The sequence below is a fragment of the Clytia hemisphaerica genome, unplaced genomic scaffold (assembly GCF_902728285.1).
Source record: "Clytia hemisphaerica strain Z4C2 unplaced genomic scaffold, Clytia hemisphaerica genome assembly, whole genome shotgun sequence".
NCBI lineage: Eukaryota > Metazoa > Cnidaria > Hydrozoa > Leptothecata > Clytiidae > Clytia > Clytia hemisphaerica.
The window spans coordinates 2,688,403-2,715,660 of NW_027103562.1; the positions used below are offsets into that span (position 1 = coordinate 2,688,403).

Sequence of the window (27,258 nt, forward strand, 5' to 3'; positions counted from 1 at the left end):
TCAGCCTAATTAGGCTATATTTCTGGCTTAATTTGGCCTTTGTATCCAAGTTAGGCCCGAATCAGTGAATATAGCCTAATTTGCAATAGTTTTTGACTGTAGTAAATTTTTGCATTGTCAGCAATTTTGGAAGAAGATATTGGGGCTGCAAATAATGGCGGCTGTGTTCTTGGAAATGAGAAAGTGAAAGTGTCATCCAGAAATCATATAAAAAGTCATTGATTTTGTGCCACTGCTACTTCTCAGCTTAGGCATACCACCCACCATGAAACACTTTAATCGAAATAAAAGATATTGAAGGTGTGTTATATCAACTTTTAACAGTTTAAGACAGAGCCTTGAAGTTTTTTTCCACGTTTTTCACACTTCACCTTTTTCTCTTTCTTTCTATCTCTCTCTTTTTTTTCTTTCACTTCAGTCTTTTTTTAACTCTACCCCATTCCATTTTAGCATTAAGTGTTTTTGAATGCTCTTAACAGTTGAGTAAAATAGCATGATCCTGCATCAAACAGTTTGGCTGCTTGTGCTTCTTGCTGGTATAAGGGGCCTTATCATCAGATCACCAGCCTAGGATACGCCCAGGCAGTCTAGACTTAAACTCCTATATCAGGATTAGAAACTAGGCTATTCTTACCTCTTTTATCTTTCCCTTTTTGTAAACAATACAATGTTGACACAACACGTCGACAAGTTATGTCGACGTGTTTTGTCTCCCTGTGCACTGTGAGAAGTTTATATAGAAATCTGCAACAAAAACGAAAGTGGTTCTCTTCTACCCATAATCCATTAGATTTAAGATGGTATGATCGTAAGATCTACAATGCATAAAGTATTATTCCTAATAAGTTCCATAAAACCTAAATTACCTACGTAACATAATTCTGAAACAATGGAATGATTTTTTTTTGATTTTTTTTTGTTGACAACCAGTGACAACGGTAAGTTTATGGAAAGAAAATAAGTAAGCAATGAGACCACAAAAAAATATGTAATAGTTATCGGACAGTTGCGAGTACAATATGAGAAATATTTTACGAGGCTGAGATTTTCCGTACAATATTTTCCGAGCCTTTAGGCGAGGAAAATATACGGAAAATTTGGAACGAGTAAAATATTTCCATATTGTACGAGCAAATGTCTGATAACTGGTTTATCGGTATACGGTAACCCAAAAAATGCACTTTTTGTGTTGGAAAAAAGCGCAGGGCACTTTTGTAGCAAAGTGACGTTAGATTGCTGCTACCACTACAATCCAACAACATCTTTTCGTCAATTTATATTTTGTACATGTAAAATACAAGATATTGTACTCTTTTTAACCAATCAGATTGCAGATATTTTTTGGATCGCCGATAAATGATGGTAAAATTAAAATTATGAAAAAATATATTATATGAAACAAGAATACTTTAAAGTGATGATCAGATGGTGTGGTATTTAGCATGTGTATATAATCTTTCTATTGTCCTGAGCAAAACCTCAAAATATTTTTACCTAAATATTTTCCAAAGTTGAGATATTTAAATAACAATTTTTTGACTATTGGTAAGAAAACAATAGAATTTCAACGTAAGAACCGTGTGAGAACCCATTTTCAGAAATTTCAAATTGTGATATCTCAATTTTGGAAAATAGTTACCAAAACATACTTGGTGATTTTACTCAAGCCCACATAAGGTTTCTGCAGGCCAAATATCTCAAACCACCTGATTATCCCTTAAGCTTTTTAAAATGGTGGAGGAGCTTGCCACCTGTTTCATTTGCTTATCTTGTTTGCAATGGAAGGCAATCATTAAATTCAATTATCATTGTTATTCTAACAACAATTAGTTAGCCCAGAAACCCGGCCACAAAAACCAGTTTGTTGAATCTTTCTGATTTTAATGATGACGATGGCTTCAGCGACCTATTTCAAATATTACGTATTATTTGAATTTTGGTAAATACAGTAATTCTTTAAAATTGATTCAGTCAATCAAAAGCCATGTTTGAAAAGCTGAAAAATTTGACCTACCCAAAATGACCAAATTCATTAAAAACAGCAGGACATGTTCATAAAAAAGGCAAGTTTTTGAGGTTTTTGTGACATTTCAGACCTATGTTACAAAATTAGCCTATATTTTTCTAACAGAATTTGATCCTTCTCAAAGAATAACATGATGGTTAGCTCATTAGATTTCTGTTGGCAAATTATGTAACAGCAATTTCCAAAGTTTAGTATATCTCAAGTTATGATAATTTGAATCCTGCCAGAATTCTGGCTAATGATGTAACATTGCAATTTTCTAAAAAGCTGGCTAATGACTCTAAAACAGCTATTAGGCAATATTCACTTAAAAAATGGTACATTGGCATCATTAGGGGGTTGAAGGGGATTCTATTGGCAATGCATTCGGGTTAAAAAGTTGATCGGCTAATGGTGTAACAAGGCTGAGATGTCCCAATGTGCTGTTCCATTTAAGCCAGATTTTGTTGACATAACAACAAATCCTTAGTCAAAAGGCAATAGATTGTTTACTTCATGCATTGGTTGAGACAATATCATGACTTTGCTAATAAATAATAGGACAAACTGGCTAATGCCGTAACATTCAATCCTTTAACTCTAAAAATGGTCCCTTTTCAGGCCCATTGATAGTACGCAACCTTAATTTTAAAAAGGCCTAAGTCCACTTACCCCTCAATTTTAAAAAGGCCTAAGTCCACTTACCCCTCAATTTTAAAAAGGCCTAAGTCCACTTACCCCCCAATTTTAAAGAGGCCTAAGTCCATTTTTATGAAAAATGAGTTTTTTGTACTTTCTGCATCTATGAGTCACTAGCTTTCTTTTGATGTGTATAATGTAAAGATTTTATGCTTAAAAGGCCTTAAAATTTCTCGATGAAGGTTAGATAAAAAGTGTGTTTAGTTTTAAAAAGGCCTAAGTCCATCCAGTGTTTATAGATCATGGGCCTAAGTCCATCGCAAAAGAAAACTTTAATTTCAAAAAGGCCTAAGTCCATTTAATAGGCCTAAGTCCATGTTTAATGGGCCTAAGTCCATACTCAAAGGGCCTAAGTCCATTCAAAGGATCTAATTCTAATCCACATTAAAAGGGCCTAAATGGATCAAAATAGTTTTTAGGTTTTCAGTTGTCAATGTTTTTCAATTTCTATGGTATTTTATTGTATATTTAAGGTTTGTGTTTTTTTTTACGATCTATTGCATTATAAGCAATTTTGTTTGAAGCTTAGGAAAGCTTATAAAAGGTTTTGTTTGAAAGATTGAATGGGGTGACTGAAACTACCTTGACTTTCACCCAGGTGCAAAGTGAGGAGATTCCTTTGCAAGGGTAGGGTGATCCTGTAAAAATCCAGGTGGGGGAGATTTTCTATTGGGGTGGTCAGTGGGTTGCATAGTGTTGTTTACTACCCCCTAAATTTTCCTGATGGGACTTCGGGTGTTTTAGCATTTAAGAATCTTCCATTATTTGCCGTGGGTATGCGGGCTGAACTAGTCTCAGTCTCAAGGTCTGGCGTCCTTGCCCTGCATAACCTGAGGTTTCTTTGTTTCTGATTTTGTGGCACCTTGTGCACCATTTCAAAAAAAGTTCTGTTTGCAAAAATTGGGTCAGGTGCTGAACAAACCTGGTCTACTATAATCAAACTTAATTGTGTAGGTAGCTCAGCATAAGTCCTGTAGTGATGCTGGTCTTGCAGCACACAAGCGTTTTATGTTTGATTTCCCTTTCCTTACTTTATCTTTCATTTCTGTTTCCTATCTTGCCTTTGATATCTTGCATGTGCTTGATTGACAGTCTAGCTTTTATAAGTCAATTTATCAAACTTTTTTTTGTGTTTTACTGAAACCTTTCCATGTAACTTACTTTTCAGTAGAGCTTTTGAATTTTGTTAATTATTCTAATATTATCTAGTATACTTTACTATATCATACTTGGTCGAAAAAACAAGCTATTTTGTGTTCAGGGTTGCAAATAAATATTTTTAGTCAATCCGACATCATGTCCGACAGAAATGAAATCCTGTCTGTCAAACTCAAAATCCTGTCGGTCATTCAGTGTATATTTTTTTCTAAAATTATACAGTCTTGAAAGTTACGTAGAAAGCAAGTAGGTAAAATAAAAGTGACCTTGGAACAGTTCGTTACTGTAACAGAGAAATTGATTCGATAAAAGTGATCTTAGAAATATTCTTGAAAGTTATGAAGAAAGCGAGTTGATAAAAGTGATCTTAGAAATATTGTCGATAAAAGTTAACTTTTGAAACACCCTTGAAAGTTACGAAGAAAACGAGGTATTTCATTTACATAAAGATTTCAAAGTTATCCTTAAAAATTACTGATAATGAATTTTCCTTAGCTGCCTTACTCTCGGGTACCTAATAGCCGGGGGGTTGGAAAAAATCTCAAATTTAATAAGCGGGGGGGGTTGGAATAAAAATGTCCTGGGTGGAAAATATTCGAAAAGGAGGCTGATACAGCAGAATTAGGGCAAAAGAGGTAACTTTCAAAAAATATTTTCCCAAAAATCAATAAGTGGGGGGGGGGGTTGGAATAAGAATGTCCTGGGTGGAAAATTTTCGAAAAATTAATTAGCGGGCCCCCCCTAGGCTATTTGGTACCCGAGAGTACTTGAAAACAGTTTAAGATGTTTTTTTTTTACTTTAGCAAGTTTTTCTTCACTTTCACTTAAGTCTTAAGGCTGCTTAAGGCTTTAATAATACATTCTGTATTCTATGACCTCAAAGGAAAAGCTCACTCTTATTGGAAAACAGAAACCCGGGGGGGGGGGGGGTACTAGGGCAAGATGGGTTACGGGGATGATTCGCTGGTCAGGGTACCTTTTTTAAACTCCACGAGTCCCAGGTAGGGTCGCAAAAACACCAAAATAGGAAAATAAGTCCCTCGTAGGGTGCCTATTTTTGGAAAATTTGGGGAAAAAGTAAAAAATTTGAGAAAATTTTGGAATTTCAGTCCCATTCAGGGTCACTTTTTTCGCAAATTTCGAGTCCCACGTAGGGTCCAATTTTCGAACCAGCGGAGCACCCCCGTCGGTCGACAAGGGTATTACCCTCCCCCCCCCGGAACAGAAATAAGTATATCACTCAAATCTCTTGACCAGATTCCGATTAAAATGTCTTTTTTTGAACTTTCTAACTGAATACATAACTTTGACCAACCATATCTAGTGTCCTACTGTAGTAAACTGTAATGGTACTATATGTACTTGATTGTACAGAATACACGTTTTTTTTTTATAAGGAACACGTTTATAAGGAACTCGAGGCTGAAAATGGTAAAAAAATAAGGAATTGTTAAGGAACTGCTCAGGCTGAGAATAAGAAAACTAGTTTTAAGAAATCCAATTTTTGCAAATCCAAACTTAGCAGCTATGTAAATAAGGAACTAGATAAGAAACTTTGAGGCTGAAATTCTCTGTAAAAATAAGGAACTCCAGGCTCAGAGCAAAGTTAAGGTTCAACCCTACCACCCCCTGTGTATAGTACACAGATACCAAGCAGAATGGAAAAATATTTCTTATGTATAATCTCACAACAAAAAAAGCTCCCTTTCAATCAAATAGCTAAAAAAAGCCAGAACTGCAATAATCAAGCTTGAAGTATGAACGAAAAAAATAAATTGCGCAAAACGTTAATTTTAACCTAACTACAATCAAGGTCATAATATTTGAGAAAAAAGGGAAATACACCGGGAAGTTTTTGAACCACAAGCGATTTGTAAGTGCTCTAAAGTAGGTTGGAAGGGTAGAGTTTTAGCTCTGAGTTTTAACATGAGACTTAAGACTTAGGACATTAGGATCTGAGGATCCAAAAGTTCAAAAATAGTCCAATAAGGCTCAGAATATAGCCTGTAAGTCTGCCAACCCCTTCCGAATTGAAATATTCGATTAAATTAAAGAGATAGCCCAAAATCGATTTTCTCGCCGGAACTTTAAATTATGAAAAACGTTAAAATAACCAAAATTATCAAAATTTTATGACCTTTATTGTAGCAACAACAATCTTTTATATGTAACTTATCTTATAGGCTATGTTACAAGACTTAGGCATGCCTATTGTGATGATTAATAAATTAGTAAATGGGCTCATAACATTCTTTAAACTCTTTTGTGTTAAAATTTTGAATGACTTTTGAATTATATTTTATTTCCTACAGTATTAAAAAAGGGAAGAAATTCATTATTTGTGGACTTAGGCCCTTTGATAAAACTTTCTTAGGACTTAGGCCCATTAAAAAATTTTCTGAAACAATTTAAGGATCTAGTCGTATTACTTTTATTATTTCCTACAACAGTAATTAAGGGCAGAAATGAAATTTGTGGACTTAGGCCCTTTAATAGAACTTTTGTTGGACTTAGGCCCAATTGTTTAAAACAAGCTAGGGCCTAAGTCCAATTTTCAGAAAACTTTTTAAGTTTTAAAAAGGCCTAAGTCCAATACATCATTACTTTTGAGCCCCACTCAACATAAAAATGTCATATTGGACCAATGCAAGCTTAAAAAATTTTGTATTAAGCATAAAAACCAGAAAAATATTACATCGACAGTAGAAAATAGATATGTAGCAAGTTATAAGCAACAAAAGTTTTTTGGCTTTTTCTAAAAATGTGAAAAATGGACTTAGGCCTTTTTAAAACTCACCTCTTTTGGACTTAGGCCTTTTTAAAATTAAATGGCTTTGGACTTAGGCCTTTTTAAAATTAAATGGCTATGGACTTAGGCCTTTTTAAAATTAAGGTTGCGAGTAGTATTATTAAATTGGCTGGTATTCATACTTAAGTCTAAGTTACATGCTTCATATTTGAAAAATATGCGTCTCAATGACATATTATTCACTTGGTGAACCTTCCAAAAGCCTTTATTTCCATTAATCAGCCTAAATTGGCTAAATTTGTAACAAAATTGGGAAGAAATATCCAATTTTGTTACAGATTAGCCGTTTCTGGGGAATGAACAAGCGGTTTCAGCATTATCAATATGATTCATGTTTCAATCAACCTTTTGTAATACTTATCTCAATATCACTTTGCAATAAGAGATGTAACAGAAGTCATACTTGCCGAAGCTTGGCTGGTAGTGTAACATGGGGGAAACATGACATTTTCATTGAATTGAAGGAATACTTTAGTTATGAATTGACTGTTTACTCCTAATGAAAGATCCAGTTAAATCAATTTAATAATTAGAAAGTATAATCTGGTTACATCAGCTACTTGTTCAATAAATTAAGGGCTACATTCATATTAGGATCCGAGGCTGGTAATCGTCAGTTAATTACCGTAGACCCAGAAGTGCAGAAGTGCAGATGCCTGTTCCTGGCAGCTGGAAGTGTCACATGATGTCCTACTTTCCCTCAGGAGAGATCCAAATGAAAGAGGAGATTTGTTCCTGCCCTCAATGTTCTATTGGGAATTTCATAAGTTGTGAGGATCCCTCTACTGACAGCAAAGGTCATATCGTGTGTGCTGAGGGCTCCAGTGAGGATGACAGTGGGGATGATGATTATGATAGCGAAGAAGATGAAGAAGATGTTGTAGCCCCTGATATGGAGGAAAATGAACTGTTTACACATAGTGATTTCGGGGAAACAATCAAGCCAGGTCAAATTGTCGCCATCTATTCGAGTGAAGGCTCCAGTGATCCATTTTTCCTATGTAACGTTTTGGAGAAAAAACATACCAATGATAATATTTCCGATAAAAATGATCACCATATTCCTGCAGATAATGATACTTGGTATATGTATTACCTTGAAAAAGCCTCTCAAGATTTTAGAAAACATTTTATTCAATATAAATTGAATAAAAAACAAGAAATTTTCATCACATATAATCATGTCATGTTTTCTGAAATTCCAATTGATGATGATTTAATTTTGAAATTAGAGGACTACCAGTGGTTGACTGAAATTGGACTCATAATGACTGGTAGACATTAAAAACTTTTTAAACATATTTATATACTATTTGTAGATTTCTGACAGTGACTTTTCTGATATACAAGTTTGATTTTTCTTCACTTTTCGCTAGGTTTGATATATCAGATCGCTTAGTATGGCTTATTGCTGTTAATCTCAATCTTTATTTTTGATGGTTACACTTTTAGCCTAATTCCAGCTAAGATGGTTTTTTTTTATCTTGAAGTTCTAATTTCATAAATTATCTTGTTCTATAAGCTCATTAGTTTTATTCTATATCTTTTTTAAAGAAGCTGTCAGAAGTTCCGTAGCTTTAGCATTACTTCTTAATACGTTTTCATTAAAACAACCAGGGGGGGGGGGTCTTGCAGTTACTCCTTGACACTATGTGGAGTAACTGCAATTTCAGACATTTTCTACTGACACCACCACCCTTGCAGTTATTCCATAGTGTACTAACTGATTTTACCCTCAAAATTGGTGTATACCACCCCCAAAAATGCCAAATTTGGCAATTTTTTCACTGAATTCCTCATTTTTGATACCATTTTACTGGGTACGTCTTATCAATGACCGTTCAAGAGTTAAATATCCAAGTTTGTTAAAATATCTTTCATGCCTTGTTTGAAGAAAAAATTTTGTGATTTTTTTTTGACTTTTGAAAAAAGTGTTTTGAATTTTTTTGCTTCCGGAATTTTTAAAAACCTAAAATTTTAAGTGAAAAATTGAAAAATTTGCTCACTTAGTACACCATATCCTACCAAAATCGACAATTTTGGGCTTAGGCACCACCCATGTTGCAGTTAGTCCACTGGTAACTGTTTTCCCAAATTTTGGTTTATATACCACCACGGTAGTAATTGTCATAGTGTTTATATAATAACTGCATGACCCCCCCTGAAACAACTAAAAAAACTATTAATATATGTTATGTTACACTTTTAGCCTATTCCAGTTAAGAATGTTGAAGTTCTTATTTTTATAACTTATTTTGTTCTATTAAAACTTATTATAGTTTTTATTCTAAATCTTTTTTAAAAGAAGCTTTCAGAAGTTCCAGCTCAGCATTACTTCTGAATTACGACGTTTCAATAAAACAAAAATATTTTATATACGTTACACTTTTAGCCAGATATTGGCCTATACTGAAAAACTTTGACTTTAAGGCAAGTAATGAAATAATTCTTTATATTTTTGAATTTTGTTGAACCCAATTCTTTAATTTGAACTTTAAAATTTTTGAAATTGGTCGAACACTGTTTTTTTTGTTACATTTTAGCCACAATGTGTATTTTAACAAGAAAAAGCCAATTTTAAGGTTTTCTATTGTTAAGTTTATAGTCTAGATAGTATATGTTAATTGTTTAAGTTCCATAAATTCTAAATTATTGAAATTATGAATAGAAGTTGATTTTTTGAGCATGTTACTTCTTTAGCCAATATCTTCAGTTTTAACGATGTGCAATTTCCGCGAATAACAACAGCGGTTAGGTAACATACTAAAGTTTCATTTTCAAGCCTTGTTCTAATTATTTTCACCTGAAATAAAAATTTAGGTCATTTATAATGAAAATGTTACATTTTTAGCCATTTTCAGCAAAATAACCTACAAATCCAAAATCTTTCAAGTCTAGTGCCTTTGGACCTTTGTTACCTTTTTAGCCAAAAATTGTTATTGATCTAGAGGCTATTTTGAAGATTTTATCAACATAAAACGAATTTTTCTTAATTTTTGAATGTCACAGAGCTTGCCTTTTTTTATGAACATGTCCAGCAATCAAAATTTGAATGAAGGATCAACACTATCATAATTCTTTAGATTGTGTACCCATTTGAATGTGCATCTTAAGTTGGAGAGATCAACAAATATTTTTAGACTACTTTCTATGTTTTTTTTCTCTGTTAGCTTGTATCAAGTTATGGAAAATGTATTGAGATCAAGAAAGAAGATTTCAACAACACCAAATATTAACAACAATGTCAAGAAGGCTACTCTGAATATGAGGGGATTAATGAAAAGAAGATTTGGTTGGAAGATTTTGATGTATTTTGCATTCATGATCGTTGCTTTATCATTGTTTTATTATGAATCAGGAAAGATTGATAACTTTCGAATCAATGTAATAAGCAAATTGAGTACCTCATCTAAAGGAAGAATTAATTATCAATTCCCACATATTGAGAAAAGTGATGATATCCAGGCGTGCTCTCACGAGATTAATCTCTACATTCAATTTGTACTTGATGATATTAAAAACGATGAAAAGCATATAAATGATTTTCATAACATGATTTGTTCGTTACTGAAAAATACAGAATGTAAATTAAAATTTTTTATACTGGCGAATACGGAAGGAACTAAAATGATGAAAGAAATTGTATCAAATTTTGAAAAGAATTATAAGTGGTTTGGTAGCCCGTCAATAGTATTCTTGGATTATTACAGAATTGGAAGATCTGTTGTAAATTACACCAAACCTATGAAGGTAAAATATTGTTTAATGTATTTATAATCTCTAAAGTATAGCATATTCAAATGGTCTTGTCGACAAGCAAATTTATTTGGTGAAATCTCCTAAGGACTCCTATATGCAATTTCTACCAGTTGAATGATTTTCAAGAATTCTGGAAAGAGCTGTATAAATGTTACATATGGATATCATTCTTGTTTTCTAAATTGCTCAAATCAGTACCAAGTACTTTTCATTCCAACTTTCATTGGGAAATTTACAAGCACATGGTAGGGCTAGAATTGATAATTTAATCCACCAAGGCATAAATTTACTTTACTGAGCTAAAGTATTTGAATGTTACTTAAATTACTTACTTTATTATTATGTTATTAATTACAGGAATGACAAACGACTGAACAAACGACTGACGACAACATTTACTAACAACTAACCTTTTAAAAATGACGAAGTTTTAGGGTATTATTCTTACTTACTTATTTAACAATACTTTCATAAATTAACTAATTCAGAAACCTAACAAAAAAGTTAAAAAAGAAGAATCTTTCTTGCTCTATCATCCATACTGTAAAATGAGAAAGATACAAAAATTTCTATGGACGACCACTGTTTGAAAGTAGAACTTTTTACTGTGAGACCACATTATGAAACCTACTTACTTTTAAACAGTGATTTCGACCTGTAATATTTTTGTCACTTTCTTTCTTGCATCGGAAGATGGAAGCTGAAATAGTACAACAATAACCTACTAGGGGGGTTTATACTGCAATTAATGTTACCTAAGGTCAAGTAAAACGACCAAGAGTTAAAGTCTTTTGGGAATTGATTTTGTTTAGAAATACAGTGGCAGATCTGAGAAGACTCCAATAGTTTAATGCTAGCATCTATTTCCTTAAATATGTAAAAAAACCTCTAACTTCCAAGATCTACCGCTGTATTTCCACCACAACACAAATGGCATACAACGTTGTTTCGATGTTCATATAACGTTATATGGACGTTCTGAACATTAGATAAACGTTGAAACAACGTTGTGTGCCAGCTGGTAAAATAGTAGCAAAGTAGAGCAATAAATACATCTCATTTACTTTTTTCAGGAATTATTTACAACAGCCATCAATACTTATTACTCCAAATCGTTATTCCATCTTGTACCTGGATTGCATCGTATTTTACCAGTAACAGTTGATAAAGTGATCGCTTTTGATATTGATATACTCATTTTAGATGACATACAAAACTTATGGGATTATTTTGGTAATTTTTCTAATGATCATTTAATGGCTTTAGCTAATGAACAACAACCTGTTTACTATCATTTAACCAATACTTACCGTGAAGAGAGTTTTGATACCATTGTTGGAAAACCGAAACCTCATGGCAAACCTGGTCTGAACGGTGGAGTTAAACTGTTTAACTTGGAATCGATGAGAACTAACAAAGTTTATAATTCCTTACTCGATGACCCAAGCAAACTCGTCAATCTAGCTGATAAATATTCTTTCCGAGGTCATTTAGGAGATCAAGATTTTTATACATTATTAAGTTTTGAGTATCCTGAATGGGTTTTAGAGTTGCCTTGCTCTTGGAATCGGCAGCTTTGTCAATGGTGGAAAGAATATGGTTATAGAGATGTTTTTGAACTGTATTCTAATTGCAAAGAACCATATTTTATTTTACATGGTAATTGCAAAACGAAGATCAATCATACGGAATTTCATGATTTTTTAGTGAAGTGAATTTCGACAGTTTGTCTTTAGGTAAATAATTTTTATCTTATTAAATTTGTGCTTTTTAGTGTCGTGTTAATTATCTGGAATATCTATTTGAGTATAGACCATTATTTTCTGGTCATCTCAGTTCCAATTTATTTGAAATAGATATTTAAGAATAGACCAAATTAGACTTTCATTCTTTTAAGGGTCAAAACCCTTAAACTTTGATAAAAAGTAGTGTTGATAGTAGAGAAAATCTTCTGGTGTTGAGGCCTTTGTAAGGTCAATCGTTCGAGACTTTGGGCTCTTGGCCCCTACACATTATGAATTTCAATTATTATATTTTAAGTAAAATATGGATTTTTTGTGCATATTTTACTGTAAATACTTTTAGCATTTCAGTATTTTGAGAGCTACCCTATTTATTTCAATATTTAGTTGGTTTGCTTTTATTGGTGAACATGGATATTTAGAATGATGATGGAATTACAGGGTGGCCTGAAAAAAAGAAAAAAATCAAACATGCCGTTGAAAATATAACCGAGTGCTCAATACTGTGATTTGCAGAGTGGTATTATACTTAGAAAATAAAAGGAAAAACTTTTTTTCCCAATACTTAAAGTTTCTTGCTTTCTCAAGCATTCCTCAGTTGGTTTAAAAATATGAATATTTTTTGCGTTTCGTATTATTGCATCATGTTAACAAAAAAAAGAGAGAAACGTAAAATCGATTTTCCTCTTTTTTTCCGGACACCCTGTAGGACCTGTAGTAGGTGTTTTGATAACATATTATAATTGTAAGCTATACTGTAGAGTTTTATAAACCAAAGATTCCGACAGATGAAATCAGATGATTTTTTTACTATTTAAAGCTACAGTCGACGCTCTTTAATTCGATATGCTCCTTTAATTGATGATAATCCAATTCTCCTTGAAAATCGAGTTAGAGAGCGTCAACTGGTAGTTACTAGTTTTCTTGCTGTTTTAACTCTTTAAAAAAATACCTTTCAATGCATCTGCATTCTGCATGAGTGAGACCGTACAGTTTATCATTTTAAACATTCATTTATGAAAGAAAATTTAACAATTTCTATTTTCTTTTACAATTGAAGAAATTATGGGTATCAATATTTTAGCAATACGTTATTCAAACTATTCATTCGTAAGTATAATCAAAACTTTCTTTTTTCATATTTTTTCTTTTAGCTTGGTAAAAGAAACTTGACAGTAAGTTTGACTTAACATATTACATTTATGTTTGGATTGCTTGAATTATAAGGTAATACCAATTGAATAATCCAGTAAATAGTCCAGTATCTTGTTTCCATATCAGAGTGCATCTACAAATATAAATTGATGCTCAGCAGAATATAACAAAAAGGCCAAGCGGTATAATCTATTATTCTTCCATTTTTTAGAACATATAGTCTAGCATGGCACGTTTGAACTGGAGGGGTATCTTTCGACTATTAGAAGTGATTGTCTTTCTTTCCTTTATTGGTTGGAACATCTACCATGTTCAACGGAAGCAAACAAATTCTGGTAAGAAGTTTATAAATTATGTTTCTTGCTTTTTCAATGTACACTTCACGCTTTTGTTTTTGTTTTATTATTTGAAGGGTATTAAATTTGGTTAGAGTTCAAAATTATTTTTCTAGTGGAGGCTTATTTTGATTCAAATAAACACTCTAAACTTTGAAGAATTTACTGTGGTAAAGACGAAAACAAATGCCTTGAATTTTGTTGTGTAAAACTTTAAATTCGATTTAGTTAATCATAAGTTACGTTAAAAAAACTGAAAGTTTTGACATACCCAAAACATCAAAATTCATCAAAAATAGTTCTTGACAAATCTGTATATACTTCTCTGATGCACCTGGTATTACACGAATTATAAACGACTCCAGTCAATTTGTTACCTTGATAGTACAAGAGAATACCAATAAAGAAGATGTCATCAAAGACGCCCCTTTGACGTTTGAACAAAAAGTTTTGAAGTATAAGGAAGAAATGTTAGCTAAAAGAAAAGGTAAGTGCTGTCATCAAATAATGTCGATTTTTCTATGATTCGTATTGGTATTAACTTGGAAAATATGTTTCTCTTCTTGTCAGCCTTAACGTCTAAGAGGTAGTTTAGACGGCCCTGCCTTTTCTAATTGTGAATTAAAAGGCGTAGAAAGTTGGTTGTCTAAAATCAATGCATATTGCCCTCTTTTGACATCAATACAATGACTTCTTTCAATCTTTCCCAAGCAAAGATTTTAACTGCCAACTTTGCTTCCACTTTTCGCTCCGAACCGAAATAAAGCCATTGTATTGGTTAGAGGTGACGTAAAACTTGAATTTAACCAAAAGGATAGCTCCATTTCGTTTCGGAGCGAAACGTAACCGAAGCACGTGAACATGGTCTTAGTCATCTGTGATGTCATAAAGCTTTGTTAAAGCCAGGCAATGCTTGATTTCATGTAATCAATCTTCACTTACCTATCATATTCAAGCATTATATTGACAAACCACCGGTGCACTGTCTTTTTTTTACTTTCTTATTCTTTCCTGTTTTTAGCTGAAGAAAGCATCGGAAAAAAGACGCGATCCATCAAAAATGAATTATTAGAGCGAAAGGATATCTTAAAATCATTTACTGACCCAGGTATTTTAACCCGCGTTTGTCAAATTAATTTATCTAGGCAAAAATCTGAGAAGTTCGTTGTTTGAATTTAACTATTTTTGAAAGTAAAAAAAGTAAGTAAGTCTGCGACCGCAGTCGGAGGCGACCTAAAGGCTTCTCTTTCAATAGCTATCTACCCGAAGGAGGGGAGGGCGCCACTCTTTCTCCCTGGATTTCTCCACTTACCCTTGATCCTTCTCTTAATTGCTGAGCATCAAGCAGAGAGGCATCAAGTACTATTTTGAATCTTTGAACCTTTGGTATGACCCGGCTTGAACCCATAACCTTGCAAACCGTAGCCGGATGCTCTACCACTGCACCACGGTTCGCCGGTTTTGAAAAGATTAGGGTGTCTGTCCTCTGTGTTTCTTCAACGTCCTAGCAACAAAACACGTTTTCATGCATTCAACTTTTAGAAATTTAGAAATCTAAAAGACTCTGAAAGTCAGCAAACCAAACCAAGGCTAAACATTTTTCATGAAATATCATTATCCTCCCATCAGGTTGGACAGATGTCCGAAAAGTGGAATCATACTTCGATGTCTCCAAAATTTTGAAAGTTGGACAAAGAAACAAAGATTCTGCAAGTAAGTGATTGGAACTTTCATTTAAACTTTTCATACTTTTCCTTTTATAATTCAAGCATTCAAGATTTTACTTAACTTTACTTTCCCTTCCATATTACCCTTCCCATTGTCTTGATTTAAGAAATCAAATTACATTTGGTCAACAAACATAATAACCTCTCGTATTTGAAACCAGCATTTTTTCAGCCTTTAGCTGTACCTATATGTTTATCTACTATAGGCTTGGCGTTTATAAGCATATGCAGGCTCATTTTTTGGTACCTAAACAATGGCTCTATTTTTAAGAACAAAGGAATGCTAAGTATAATGAGAGTCTGATATAGGGGTAGACACTTGCTTATTTAAAATACCCCTGTGTCACAGACCTGCTAGGAGCCCAGACCTGCTGGGAGCCCAGCCCCACTTGAAAATTTTGTGACGAAGGGAAGTTAGGCGATTGGGGTCACCCTTTAGTTATTGAGGGGACCTCTCAGATCACTTATCTGTTCCTTCGATCAGGGTATCCCTTATTGGGGATAAGTCTATGGACACGTAGTAAAGGTACGCTAATAGATTTCAATCAACATCAATTCTGTTTTTCCAATTAAGCGATAAATATCAAATAAGCGTAACATAAATAACATCAAATAACTTAGTAACTCTGGCATATAATTAACAATAGTGTCTGTTCAAGTCCTTCTCCTTCAAGTTCTCTTTTCCAAGTCCCTGAAGTCCTTCTCCTTTAAGTTCTCCTTTTCAAGTCCCCGATTTCTTTCCTTTTCTCACTCATAATCTCTCGCCCTATTCAGAGGTCTGAGCTCGAGGGCCTGAGCCCCACTCTATTGATGTCTATTCATTTTTCAGTTCATTAACATCGTGTTGGCTCAGTCCAAACCTCCTTTGCATTATTCATTATCGTTTACTATTCATCATCATCAACCTCACATCTCCGACGTTCGACAAGTGACGTCCTCGTCACTTAAAAAAATTTGTCAATTTGTTGATAGTTAATGATCTACCAACGTAAGATAGTTTTTCAGTCTCTTTATTATTTCTTTCAATGCGCATTGTAAAAATTCATAAGTTTTTCATAGTTCGGTAATTCATAATAATTCATTCATAATACTGCAGTTTAAACAATTCATAATACTATAATTCATATCTACCATATGCATGTTTCAATCGGAAATCACGCCCTTAAGCCGGCCGAACGTGATTTCTTCGAAAATTGTCTCTGGATCCAGGTTATAATTTCAGCTGTTTGCTTCATATAAACAGCATTTCATTCTTCATTATGCTGAATGTGTATTTCAATTATCCATTCTTTAATTTTGAATTCAAAAGTTATTTTTGATACGTAGTGCACTACCGTTAAATTCACCATTTCAATTGTCGGATTGTGATGATTTTGATAAGACGCCATTCTTGCGCGTCCGTGAGTGTTGTCTATTCAACGTTAGTTGAGTCTTCATTCGTTCACTTGGGATGATAAGTTCGTTTTGTTTGAGTGAGCCTCATTTGCTTACTGAGTTTTTAATCATTCGTTTGGACTTGATTTTATAATTTATCAATCACGTTTTTCAAAATGTTCTACTTCTTCGTTGCGCTGTCGTTTCCTACCATCAAGAAGAAACGAACTCCACGGGAGTCATTATTCACCGAAGAGATAACACCGATCGTGGGTCGCGGCCGTCATCATTTTGGCCAGTGCTTCCTTGGGAGGGGTTGCCACCTCGGAAATCCTATAATAAGGAAGACAACATCGAACGTAAGTGGAAAAATTCTATATTAATTTACAATCAAATATTAAATATTAAGACGTCCTAAAGTTCTCTGATACCAGATCGTTGAACCAAATAAATAAAATACTACAAAAAAATTTTAATCGAAAAATTCTAATCAAATTTTATATACAAATCTTCATTTTATGATTCACTAATAACATTCTTGTTACAGTTCCTGATGGTTTCTCTTCATTACTTTTCAGGGAATAAACTGAAGAACAACCCCGTAAGTCCGTCCGAGCGTTGGGCTCAGATTAAAGCTGAGCAAGAAGAGCCCGATTGGGATGACGAATTGAATTGTTTGGAATTGTCGGATTCAGCCGAAGTGATTGAGTAGCTCGGTACGTTTTCCTTTGTTTGCAATACTTCCGGCCATTGCTCATGTACGAGAGCTCCTCGTTGCAGTGGTGGAGGCGGTTTCTCATATCTCCACACCGTAAACGCTCCGAATTTTTCTTTCCTCAATCCCATTCGTCGAAGATAATCAGCTCTGTATTCTTCTGTTGTCAAACGTATTAAGATATCTAGTCGGCGGTCTTCTTCCCTGATACTGCTTGCTTCTTTGGGTGATCTTCTTATAAGTCTTGTCAAGATTATCTCACTGTGCATCCTTCCAAAATACGAAAGAATAAGTTGGGGTTTTGTGTTTATTATATCCCTTTGCAGTTCGATACAGGGCGCTATCTTCAGCTGTATAAGTTGAAAGCGAATTCTTGTGATGGTGTAGTTCAACCATCTTTCCTTCTTTCTTGATTGATCGCTCATCATGAGGTCGACTAGTATTTTCTTTAACAGCATGGCCTGTTGCTTCTGTGACATAATTTTATCCATTTTGATTTCTAGATTTACTCGTCCTGTCGCCAGAAGTGCTTGAAAGCTGAGCGTGGACAATCGCAGCACCATCTTGCCAACCATCAGAATGTTGAACCGTGAAATATAATGATTTTTTGTTTCTTTTATATACTTCACAAAAATTTCGTTTGTTATTTCCTTTCCTCCACCGCTTCCTTTGTTTCGTCACAATACATATAGTACAAACTTTTGCGGTACTTCGGTTACCATGATTGCAACTCTTTTAAAATTAATGAGTCTTTACCATAGTGATATAAGTGCGGTTTAGTTTGTAGTTTGAAACACAATTTCGAACATCAAAACATTAAGGTTATTTACATCTATTTACATTTTCTTCGTTGCTTCTTTTATTCAATGGAGTATCCGCAAACGGCATTTTGCATTGAGCCTCTGGAACTCTTCCGTTGCGTTAACCCTTTGTCCGCTACCTACAATTATTCCCAATACCATTCTCGTGTCTGTCTTCTTCAGGAAAGGGTATAGTATTTTGGGCAGCGGGAATTCAAGCACAACCACGTGCTTGGTCCATTTTGATAATACTTTTCCGGTTTTGATCATGAGGGTAGTTGGGACTTCTACAAAGTTTCGTGTGAGATTTCCGTCAATTTCCTTTCCTTCGTGTACATTTTGTTTCATAAAGGTCAACCCGTAAACGGTACCCAAGGCCGTAATCGCTATCGCAGCTAAAATTCCCAGGCCAATCCAGCATTTTGATACTCCTTCTCGATTGCTACTTTTCTGGAAAATTGTTTTCTTGTTGCCGCTTGTAATGGTCTTCTCCTGAAAATTGATGATGGCTTTCTCAGCACTTAAGATGTCTGTCCCAATTATCGCTTCTTCTTCGATACCGGGGACTACCAGGAAGTTTTGATTCTTTAGTGATTTCGGATCTACAATGCTCGTTGGAATGATTACACTTCCTGTGGTTTCTATTTCTTCTCCAGTTATGGAATTCAACGTTGTGTCGGTAACGTGTGTTAGAAATGGTGCTATTTCTGTAGCGTCCCAGATATCTTTGTTTAGTAGTGAGTGTGTTGATCCAGTGTCGATTAGTGCCATGTATGGTTTTGTCTCACCTTCTATTGACAGGTAAACTCTGGTTGTGATTCCATGTTTCTTTTCTTCATCTCCTTTTGATTGGCTTGACACCGCAAGTACGTGTCCTCGCCTTGCTCTGTTTTTATGAGAGTGTCCACGTTTCTTGTTATGATGCACGTACGTGAATACATCTCTCTGTGACGGTTCTTCTTCGTTTGCACTTCCGTCTTCCTGTCTGTTGACAGTCTCCGTCATCAATCGTCTCGCGTGGTGATGTCTGTGATGGGAGCGTCTCTCGCGATGTCTTCTTTGATTGTCCTCATGATGGAGTCGTTTTGGTTCGCCTGCTTTGCTTTCTTCGGGTGTAAATTTCTGTTTGACATTTCTTTTAAAGATCTTTATTAACGAATCTCTGTTTAAGTACGCAAATCCTGCAATGAGGAATAGAATAATAATCCACTTGATTGTACCACTGACTCCTCCAAATACATTGAACAGGTTTCCGATTCCTTTTCCGGCAGATTCAACAGCGTCGCCAGTTGATGTGATGATGTTGCTAGCCGCTGAACCTAGAGAAGTGACTATCTTCTCATCTAGATTACCTACTCCTGTTAACACTCCTTGGATGCCACTTCCTAGTGCTCCAATGATTTGACTAGTCCCACTTGCAGCACATTCCAGGATTCCTCCTAAACCGACTCCAATGCCAGTTAATAAGTCTCCATTCCCATGTTGCATTTGAAGTTGCTTCACCTCTTCCATTGCGTCATGTATCTCTGAGAATATATTCAGCATAGAGTAGGGTGCCAAATGTTGTGGTGGTTTTCGTATCATCCTTGGATCCCATCCTCTTATCTTAGGTAGTTTCACGAAGTTCCTTCCTTTGAATTGTTTCTTCGGGATCACCTTGGTTATGTTTCCTTCCTTGTCAATTACGTCGTATGATCCTTCTTCGTTTCGGAGATAAGTGACTGGTGGTCTTTCAGAGCAATTGATCGTTTTGTCATCTCCTTGTCCTCGATCTCCCATTTCTTGTTCTTTATTGCCCATTCCTCTCTGTGTTGCGTCCTCGTCCAATGTGTCTTCCTCCTCTTCATCACCATCCATCTGAATCATCGGCGCAATTGTCTTGATTTTTGACATCGTACCCAGCAACGATCCTTCTGGTATGACCACTGGATCTCGGTTGGTACTTATCACTCTCAATGTGATGATTCCGCTTTCTCCTCTGAGAATGGCTGGCTGGATCGAAATCGACGTCTTTACTTTCAGCTCTTCTGATTGCTCAAAAATGTAATCATCGCCCGTCGGGAAGTGGTGTCTGAATTGCCAAATTGTTTCTGACCAAGCCGGTATAGTCTTCTTCTTTCTCGAAAATACTTCAATTTCTTGAGGTTTGCTGGTTAACATTCGTATTGGTAGGGGCTCGTATTTGTTGTTACCTCCCGCCTTTTCGGGCCCATTGATCTCCAATGTCAGGTTCCGGTCTTTGTAGTTGATTGTGCCGTTGTTTTCATCAAGGAAGTCGTGTCCTAACACCACATTATAGCTTAAACCATTAATGACATACATCTTTGTTAGGTAAAGTTCCTTTTCAATTTCCAAGGGTAAAGAGATGCTTCCGAGTATTTCTAGTGTTCCTTGGTTGGCTGTGACCAGATTCGGAAGATCCTGCGATGAAAGTTCCATCGGTACATACTGTTTGATATCTTTCCATAGGTCGTTGCTCATAGCGCTGATCGCTGCGCCACTGTCAATTAAGAATTGGCATGATCGTCCCAAGAGCTTTCCCCAAATGCGGACTGACGTCGCTGTGCCACTTGCAAACGTAACTGTCACCTGTGACTTTGATGTCTTTTCACCGCATGGTGGCTCTTCTCGACAACCGTCTTTCTTTTTGTCTGAATTCTTCTCTTCTGGTTGAGCAGAACCTCCTGTCTGGAATGAATTTGTCCTTTCTGTTCCGCGAACTACGTTGAGGACCGACTGTGGTGTACTAATATCTTCTTCGTTCCTCCTCTCCGACATGTCTTTTGGGATGAAAGGTTCGTCTAACGGTACCTCTTTCCATGGAGCCATGATTCGTTTCATTCCATTGTCGTCGTTTATTAATATCTCCGCAAATGAGTTATGCAGGGATCCCTCAGTGGAACAGGAGTTGGAGCAGAGCCCAGGGATTGTGTCTCTTTCATAACTTCTGGAAGGTTCGTGGGGACCACTAAGGTTTGGAGGTGTACCAATGTCCATTAGAGCTGTTTCAGGGGGTAGGTACTCAACGAGTTGGGATGTAATGTGGGGACCACTAAGGTTAGGAAGGGAGTCATCGCTATCAGAAGTTAGACCGGGAAGGGAATCATTATTATTTCCTGGGGTCATATGGGTTTCCTCTATGCAGACAGCAATTTCATTAACGTCGAGGTTTGGTAATACGTCGACTTCCCGAAGAGTTTGGAATTCTTTCAGCATGTCTACGCTGGGCTCCTCGTCACTAAACATAGGGATTTCCTCACTACCATAGTTAATTGCGTCCTCAGGAGAGATAGGTGCATTTAGATCGGGAATGGCTGCTTGGTTGAAATTCATTGGTGGCGGCGCATCCATCTGGTGATCTCGATCGGCTGCTTGCAGCTGCCCCATCAAGTTGAATGAATCTCTCTTCCTAGGGTATGTGATACTCTTACCATTTGCCTCATTTCTCAGGTATTGGACTTGTTGGCGCTGCTGATGGTGCTGTTGCTGAGGTGTTGGACCTGTTATTGCTGGCGTTCGGGTTGCCATGTAACGGCGCCCGTCAGTGATCGGGATCCTTGGGTCTCGACCTCCACTATCCTGTCTGTACATAAGGGCGTTGCTGTTGTTGTTGTTATTATTGTTGTTGTTGTTGTTGTTGTTCCCGGTATAATTATGGTTGCCATATCGTCCGCCTCGATAGTCGGTATACTGTTGATAATCGTACCTCCGATCATACTGTCTTGGTCCTCCTCCTTGAATTTCTTGGCAATATTTGCTTATGTGACCAACTCTCCTACACTGGTTGCAAATTGGCTGCCCATCCACCGTTCTCTCATATTTGGTTTTGAAGCCAATTCTCCTATCTTGAGGGGGTCTGTTTCGTCGTCGCTTGAGGTCCTTGATTTCATTCTTCATTCGTTCGATCTCCCTCATTGCGTCTGTTGTTGATGCAAAGTTTGGATGGCCAAATGTGTTGATTGGCTGAGGTACCACCATTTGTAGCTTCTGTTCGAGCAGTTCGGAGATTTTATCGTCCAAGTCTCTTCCGTCATCGGGGTAGTCATCAAACGATACTCGTTTTCGTGGTGCATTGGCAGATTGGACGGTGCATACTTTGTCAGCTGCGCCTCCTGTTAATTTGTCGATTTTCTCAGTCAATTCTTTGATTAGCTTGGCAGAATCGCCTTTATCCTTTGGTTTGATTGCGTTTTCCAGTCTAACGTAGGCCACTGCATCGCTGAAGGTCTTAAATCTTTGTAGTGTTACTGACGTTCGTAAGTCGTCCTTCAGTCCGGCGATGAGGGCATCCAGCTTCTGCTCTCCGTTGTAATCCAGTTGATACGTTAGATCTTCAACACGGTCTATATATGCGTCTAGAGTCGAGCATCCTTCTTGCTTCAAGTTGGCCAATTCCGCTTTCTTTGACATTCTCGTGTCAGGCGACGAGAAATAGTCCAGCATCGCATCCTTTATCCGTTGGTACGATGTTTTCACGTCGTCTGACAGTGCACTGTAAAAGTGCTTGGCGTGACCTTGCAAACCGTAACCCATTAGTGCATCTAGGCGTTCTTGGTAGTTCCATTTGCCAAGGGTCGCAATGTTCTCGAACTTTTGTAGGTACGTCTTGATGTTCTCGTTGCTCGTCCCGTTGAATTGAGGTATTTTGTCCAAGGTCACTTGGAGGCCATTCATCTTGAAAACGTGGGTTACTGCTCTTCCATTTCCACTTGGGGCAACGCTGTCGTTCGAGCTGGTTGCGTATGGCTCTTCGTAAATGTGTTCGTCACTCGAAGAAGAGGTGTCGAGGATGTCTCGATGTGCTCGACGCAGCGGAGCTGGCAGTCTTGGCGTTGTTCTGTCGATTGGCACCGGCGTGTTATTGAGTCTTCTCCTCACGTTCGCCATCTTGCTTTTCTTTCACCGCTCCTCTTCTCGTTCTTCAGATTTATCGGTTGAATAATTTATAAGTAATAAAAGTATTACCTGCAGTTGTTGTACTTTCCTGATTTCTATTTATGCATTCAACTTCTGTTTGATGGCACTTCAATGAAAAGTTTGTTTCTTCTTCAACCGCCGTAAATCTTTTAATTATGCAAGTGTTCGTATCTTGTTTGACTTGAATCAAATGTAATCAAAGATGCTTGATTAACAGTTCTTTCCAACTTTCCTTCAGGTCCTTGAATAATTGATGCCAAGCGAGGATTTAATGTTTATATTTCTCTCCTCGATCAATTCTAAATATTTGATTTTGTGTAAAATTCTCGTTTTGATAGTTTTTGATATTCCCTGATGTAAAATTTCTTGTGTCCTTTTTCAAAATAACGTGTCCTTATTAATCGTGAAATCAACCAAACTACCAATCAACAATAGTTCAGTTTCTGTGGTGTAATTAAGTAGTACTCTACTACAATCTCTTACTGTTCTCGTTTCTTGGTGTAATGTAGCTCTCTCCTTTTGGACCTTTGATTCTTGCGAAGCGAGTTCTTCTGGTTCACCTTCAGTGTGACGAAGGGAAGTTAGGCGATTGGGGTCACCCTTTAGTTATTGAGGGGACCTCTCAGATCACTTATCTGTTCCTTCGATCAGGGTATCCCTTATTGGGGATAAGTCTATGGACACGTAGTAAAGGTACGCTAATAGATTTCAATCAACATCAATTCTGTTTTTCCAATTAAGCGATAAATATCAAATAAGCGTAACATAAATAACATCAAATAACTTAGTAACTCTGGCATATAATTAACAATAGTGTCTGTTCAAGTCCTTCTCCTTCAAGTTCTCTTTTCCAAGTCCCTGAAGTCCTTCTCCTTTAAGTTCTCCTTTTCAAGTCCCCGATTTCTTTCCTTTTCTCACTCATAATCTCTCGCCCTATTCAGAGGTCTGAGCTCGAGGGCCTGAGCCCCACTCTATTGATGTCTATTCATTTTTCAGTTCATTAACATCGTGTTGGCTCAGTCCAAACCTCCTTTGCATTATTCATTATCGTTTACTATTCATCATCATCAACCTCACAATTTGGCCAAAATTTCGTCCCCGCTGGTAAAATACCTTAGAATTTCAGCCCCACTTGGAATTTAGCTTTTATTTCATCCCCATGCGAAATTCAATGTTTAAAAGTTGCACTTCAAAACCATTGCCACTGAATTTTTTAACCCTGATGGAAGAAAGGAATTTCTATCTCCATTGGGATTTCAATTGGAATTTTTATCCCCACTGAGAAAAAAAGTTCCACCGAAGCTGTGAGACAGGGGTGTTTAAAAAAAAAACAAGTAGTGATCCTAAGGGTAATCTGATCTTCGGCAAGATATCCTTAATTGAAGTCTGTCTCAATAATAATATGTAGTGGAGACAGTCCCTTACTTTAACTTTTATAGAATTCAAACTTTCTTATTAAAAAGGTAACCGTAAGTAGAATGATAATTAAATGATAAAATAAAAAAGTTTGGAAAGTGAAAAAAATATACAGAAGAGAATAATCAATCTGATCACCATCTTCATATCAAACTTGAATCTTAGAACGTCATTATTTTTTGAATCTGCACAAAATGTCCTTTAAAGTCTTTATGTCAGCTTAAAGACTTTCGTCTCAGGTTGACCGAAAAAGGGGGGGGGCGTACGGGGTTTGCGATTTCCGAAATACCGAATAATTTTGCCAAAATTTCCGAAATTCCGTTTTTGGGTATTTTTCCTCGTTTTGACTAATTTTTCATCAAATTTGCTTTTTCATGTATGAATTCCGAAAAAAGGGGATAAAAACTTTATAATACCGAAATTTCGAAGCAAAAATTCATGAATTTCCGATACCGAAACAATTTCAGAATTCCGAAATACCGAAGGAATTTTGCCCGACTTCCGAAATTCCGAAGAAAAAAAGGTCGTTTTCCTCAATTCCGAAAAACCGTACGCCCCCCACAAAAAGGTCTTTTTTAATTCAAATTTTAGTTCCTCTTATTGTCTATTTTGAGATAGACTTTATATCTAGCTATATAAAAAAATTTCATAAAATTTCAATTTTTAGTACGGTTCGCATTCGGTATACCAACCGTCTCTCGAAAGAATGCTTATTATGTCATTGATACCATCAAATCAATTCTTCAAAACATGACCCCTTCAAAACGTGATCAAATCATTTTACTCATTATGATAGCGGATGAGAACCAATCTTTCATTGAAAAAGTCATTTCTGACATTGAACGTAATTTTCCGCAAGATATTGAAGACGGTCTGATACAAGTAATCGTACCTGATAGAAATTATTATCCCGATTTAACCGGTTTACCCCGATTGTATAATGATCAGGCTTCTCGGGTTCAATGGAGATCGAAACAAGCTTTGGATTATTCGTATATGTTTTATTACGCAATCGACATAGCTGATTATTACGTTCAGCTAGAAGATGATATTTTGGTCGCCCCAGAATTTTACCAACACATGGAGATAGCTTTAGAGTTACATAAGTATAAGGAATGGTCAGTATTGGAGTTTGGATCACGTGGTTTTATCGGGATGATGTATCGTAACAAAGACCTACCCTTACTTGCGAGATTTACGCGTTTCTTTTATTGGGTTATGCCTGTGGATTGGTTATTTCGAGCTTTCAACGACATTGTTCTTTACGGCAATTCGAAACTTTATAAAACAAATGTTCCACTTTTTAAGCATGTGGGTGCTGTTTCTTCACTGCGAGGCCAGAAACGTCATTTAGAGGACCTTGAAGAAAAAGAAAAACGTGAGAGGAATATCAAACGTGCTTTTAAAACATCTTTAAAGAACCCAGAAGCTGTTATTTTCACCACTGTAGCAGACTACGTACATCCACACTCCATTGAAAATGCTTACCAAAAGAGTGGTATGTTCTGGGGTAAGTCTCTAGCTGACGGTGACCGTATTGAAATCAGATTCAAAGATCCTCAGCATCTCAAACGATTTGTGATATCTAGTGGTTCATTTGAGCATCCAGACGATCGGCTAGGCATCACCGAGTTGTCCGTATCGCAAAGTTTTCCATACGATAATGAGCGCTGTCATAATTACAAGCTGGTTAAAACGTTCGATTCTGATGTGATTGATCACAAGTTTCAATCTACAGATGAACCTATAGAATGCGTACAACTTGCTTTGAAGAGAATACACAAAACGAGTGATGGTAAATCACATTGGTTGATCATAGAACACATTGAAATTGTAGTTGAGTGAAAGTGCTTGGTTATTTTTACCTTTGATACATGGGTGGTGTTAAAATATTTTTATGACAATTCTTTTCACATTTTTAAATGCCTTTTTACCTTATAGGGTTAACTTATTTTGATAAATTTCTTTTTAGAATGATTTTAAACGTTTAAACCTTATTCGGTTAAAAAAGCAAGTCATTCTGAGTCATTCAAATTAAATGTACAAAAAACAGAAAAAGTGATTTGAAATTCTATGTCTCATTTGACTAAATTAAGACGACCAGAGCGACTATTTGTTGTCGGAACTTTCTAGACTTAATCCAGATTTTTTTATTAGCTCTCATTTTTCGTTTCATCTTTTTTGACAGTCTTATCAAGAACGTCGGAAAAAACTTTATTTTTTTTCTCCATTCTCTCGTCAATTTTAATCACCTTCTAAAATACATTACCCTCAGAAAGATTTCCCCTTTAAAAAGCTTGAATAAAAGTAACAGTCTTTTGAAAATTTGTTAAAATTTATAGTTTATTCTTTGAGAAATATGACAACTGAAAGAAAAACGAATGCTTGCTTATTGTGAGTGGGATTTAAGTAGTATATATTTTTTTGACCTGACCTGGCAATGACCCCACTATGAATGGTTTTGTAATCTTTCTGTGAAAATCTTTTGTGTCTCCTTTGCAATCATTTATTGAGCATTTATTGCACCATTTTCTTTATCGAAAGATGATAAACGCCTTTTTCTTTTCTTCTGGTGCCGGATATCAATAAATAAGGTGGTGAATAATAAAAGCGGTTCATCGAGAGTGTGATAAGCATGAAGTTTATA

At 36.0% G+C, this 27,258-nt stretch overlaps 2 protein-coding genes across 3 annotated transcripts; both read left to right on the plus strand.

Annotated features, from left to right (window-relative positions):
- Window positions 1–120: 120 nt before the first annotated feature.
- Window positions 121–12,875, plus strand: LOC136800730 (xyloside xylosyltransferase 1-like). Its single transcript, XM_067057385.1, has 3 exons — window positions 121–300; window positions 9,842–10,421; window positions 11,504–12,875. Exons 2-3 carry the CDS (start codon window positions 9,855–9,857, stop codon window positions 12,143–12,145), a joined length of 1,209 nt encoding a protein of 402 aa, XP_066913486.1. The 5' UTR covers window positions 121–300; window positions 9,842–9,854; the 3' UTR covers window positions 12,146–12,875.
- A 449-nt stretch (window positions 12,876–13,324) lies between these two features.
- On the plus strand, window positions 13,325–26,599 carry LOC136800732 (alpha-1,6-mannosyl-glycoprotein 4-beta-N-acetylglucosaminyltransferase-like). Of its 2 annotated transcripts, none has more exons than XM_067057388.1 (6): window positions 13,325–13,347; window positions 13,539–13,662; window positions 14,048–14,149; window positions 14,684–14,770; window positions 15,292–15,375; window positions 25,279–26,599. In XM_067057388.1, exons 2-6 carry the CDS (start codon window positions 13,554–13,556, stop codon window positions 26,454–26,456), a joined length of 1,560 nt encoding a protein of 519 aa, XP_066913489.1. In that variant the 5' UTR covers window positions 13,325–13,347; window positions 13,539–13,553; the 3' UTR covers window positions 26,457–26,599. The 2 variants fall into 2 exon arrangements, with proteins under 2 accessions (XP_066913489.1, XP_066913488.1); XM_067057387.1 differs by having other exon boundaries at window positions 13,341–13,399.
- Window positions 26,600–27,258: the final 659 nt, after the last annotated feature.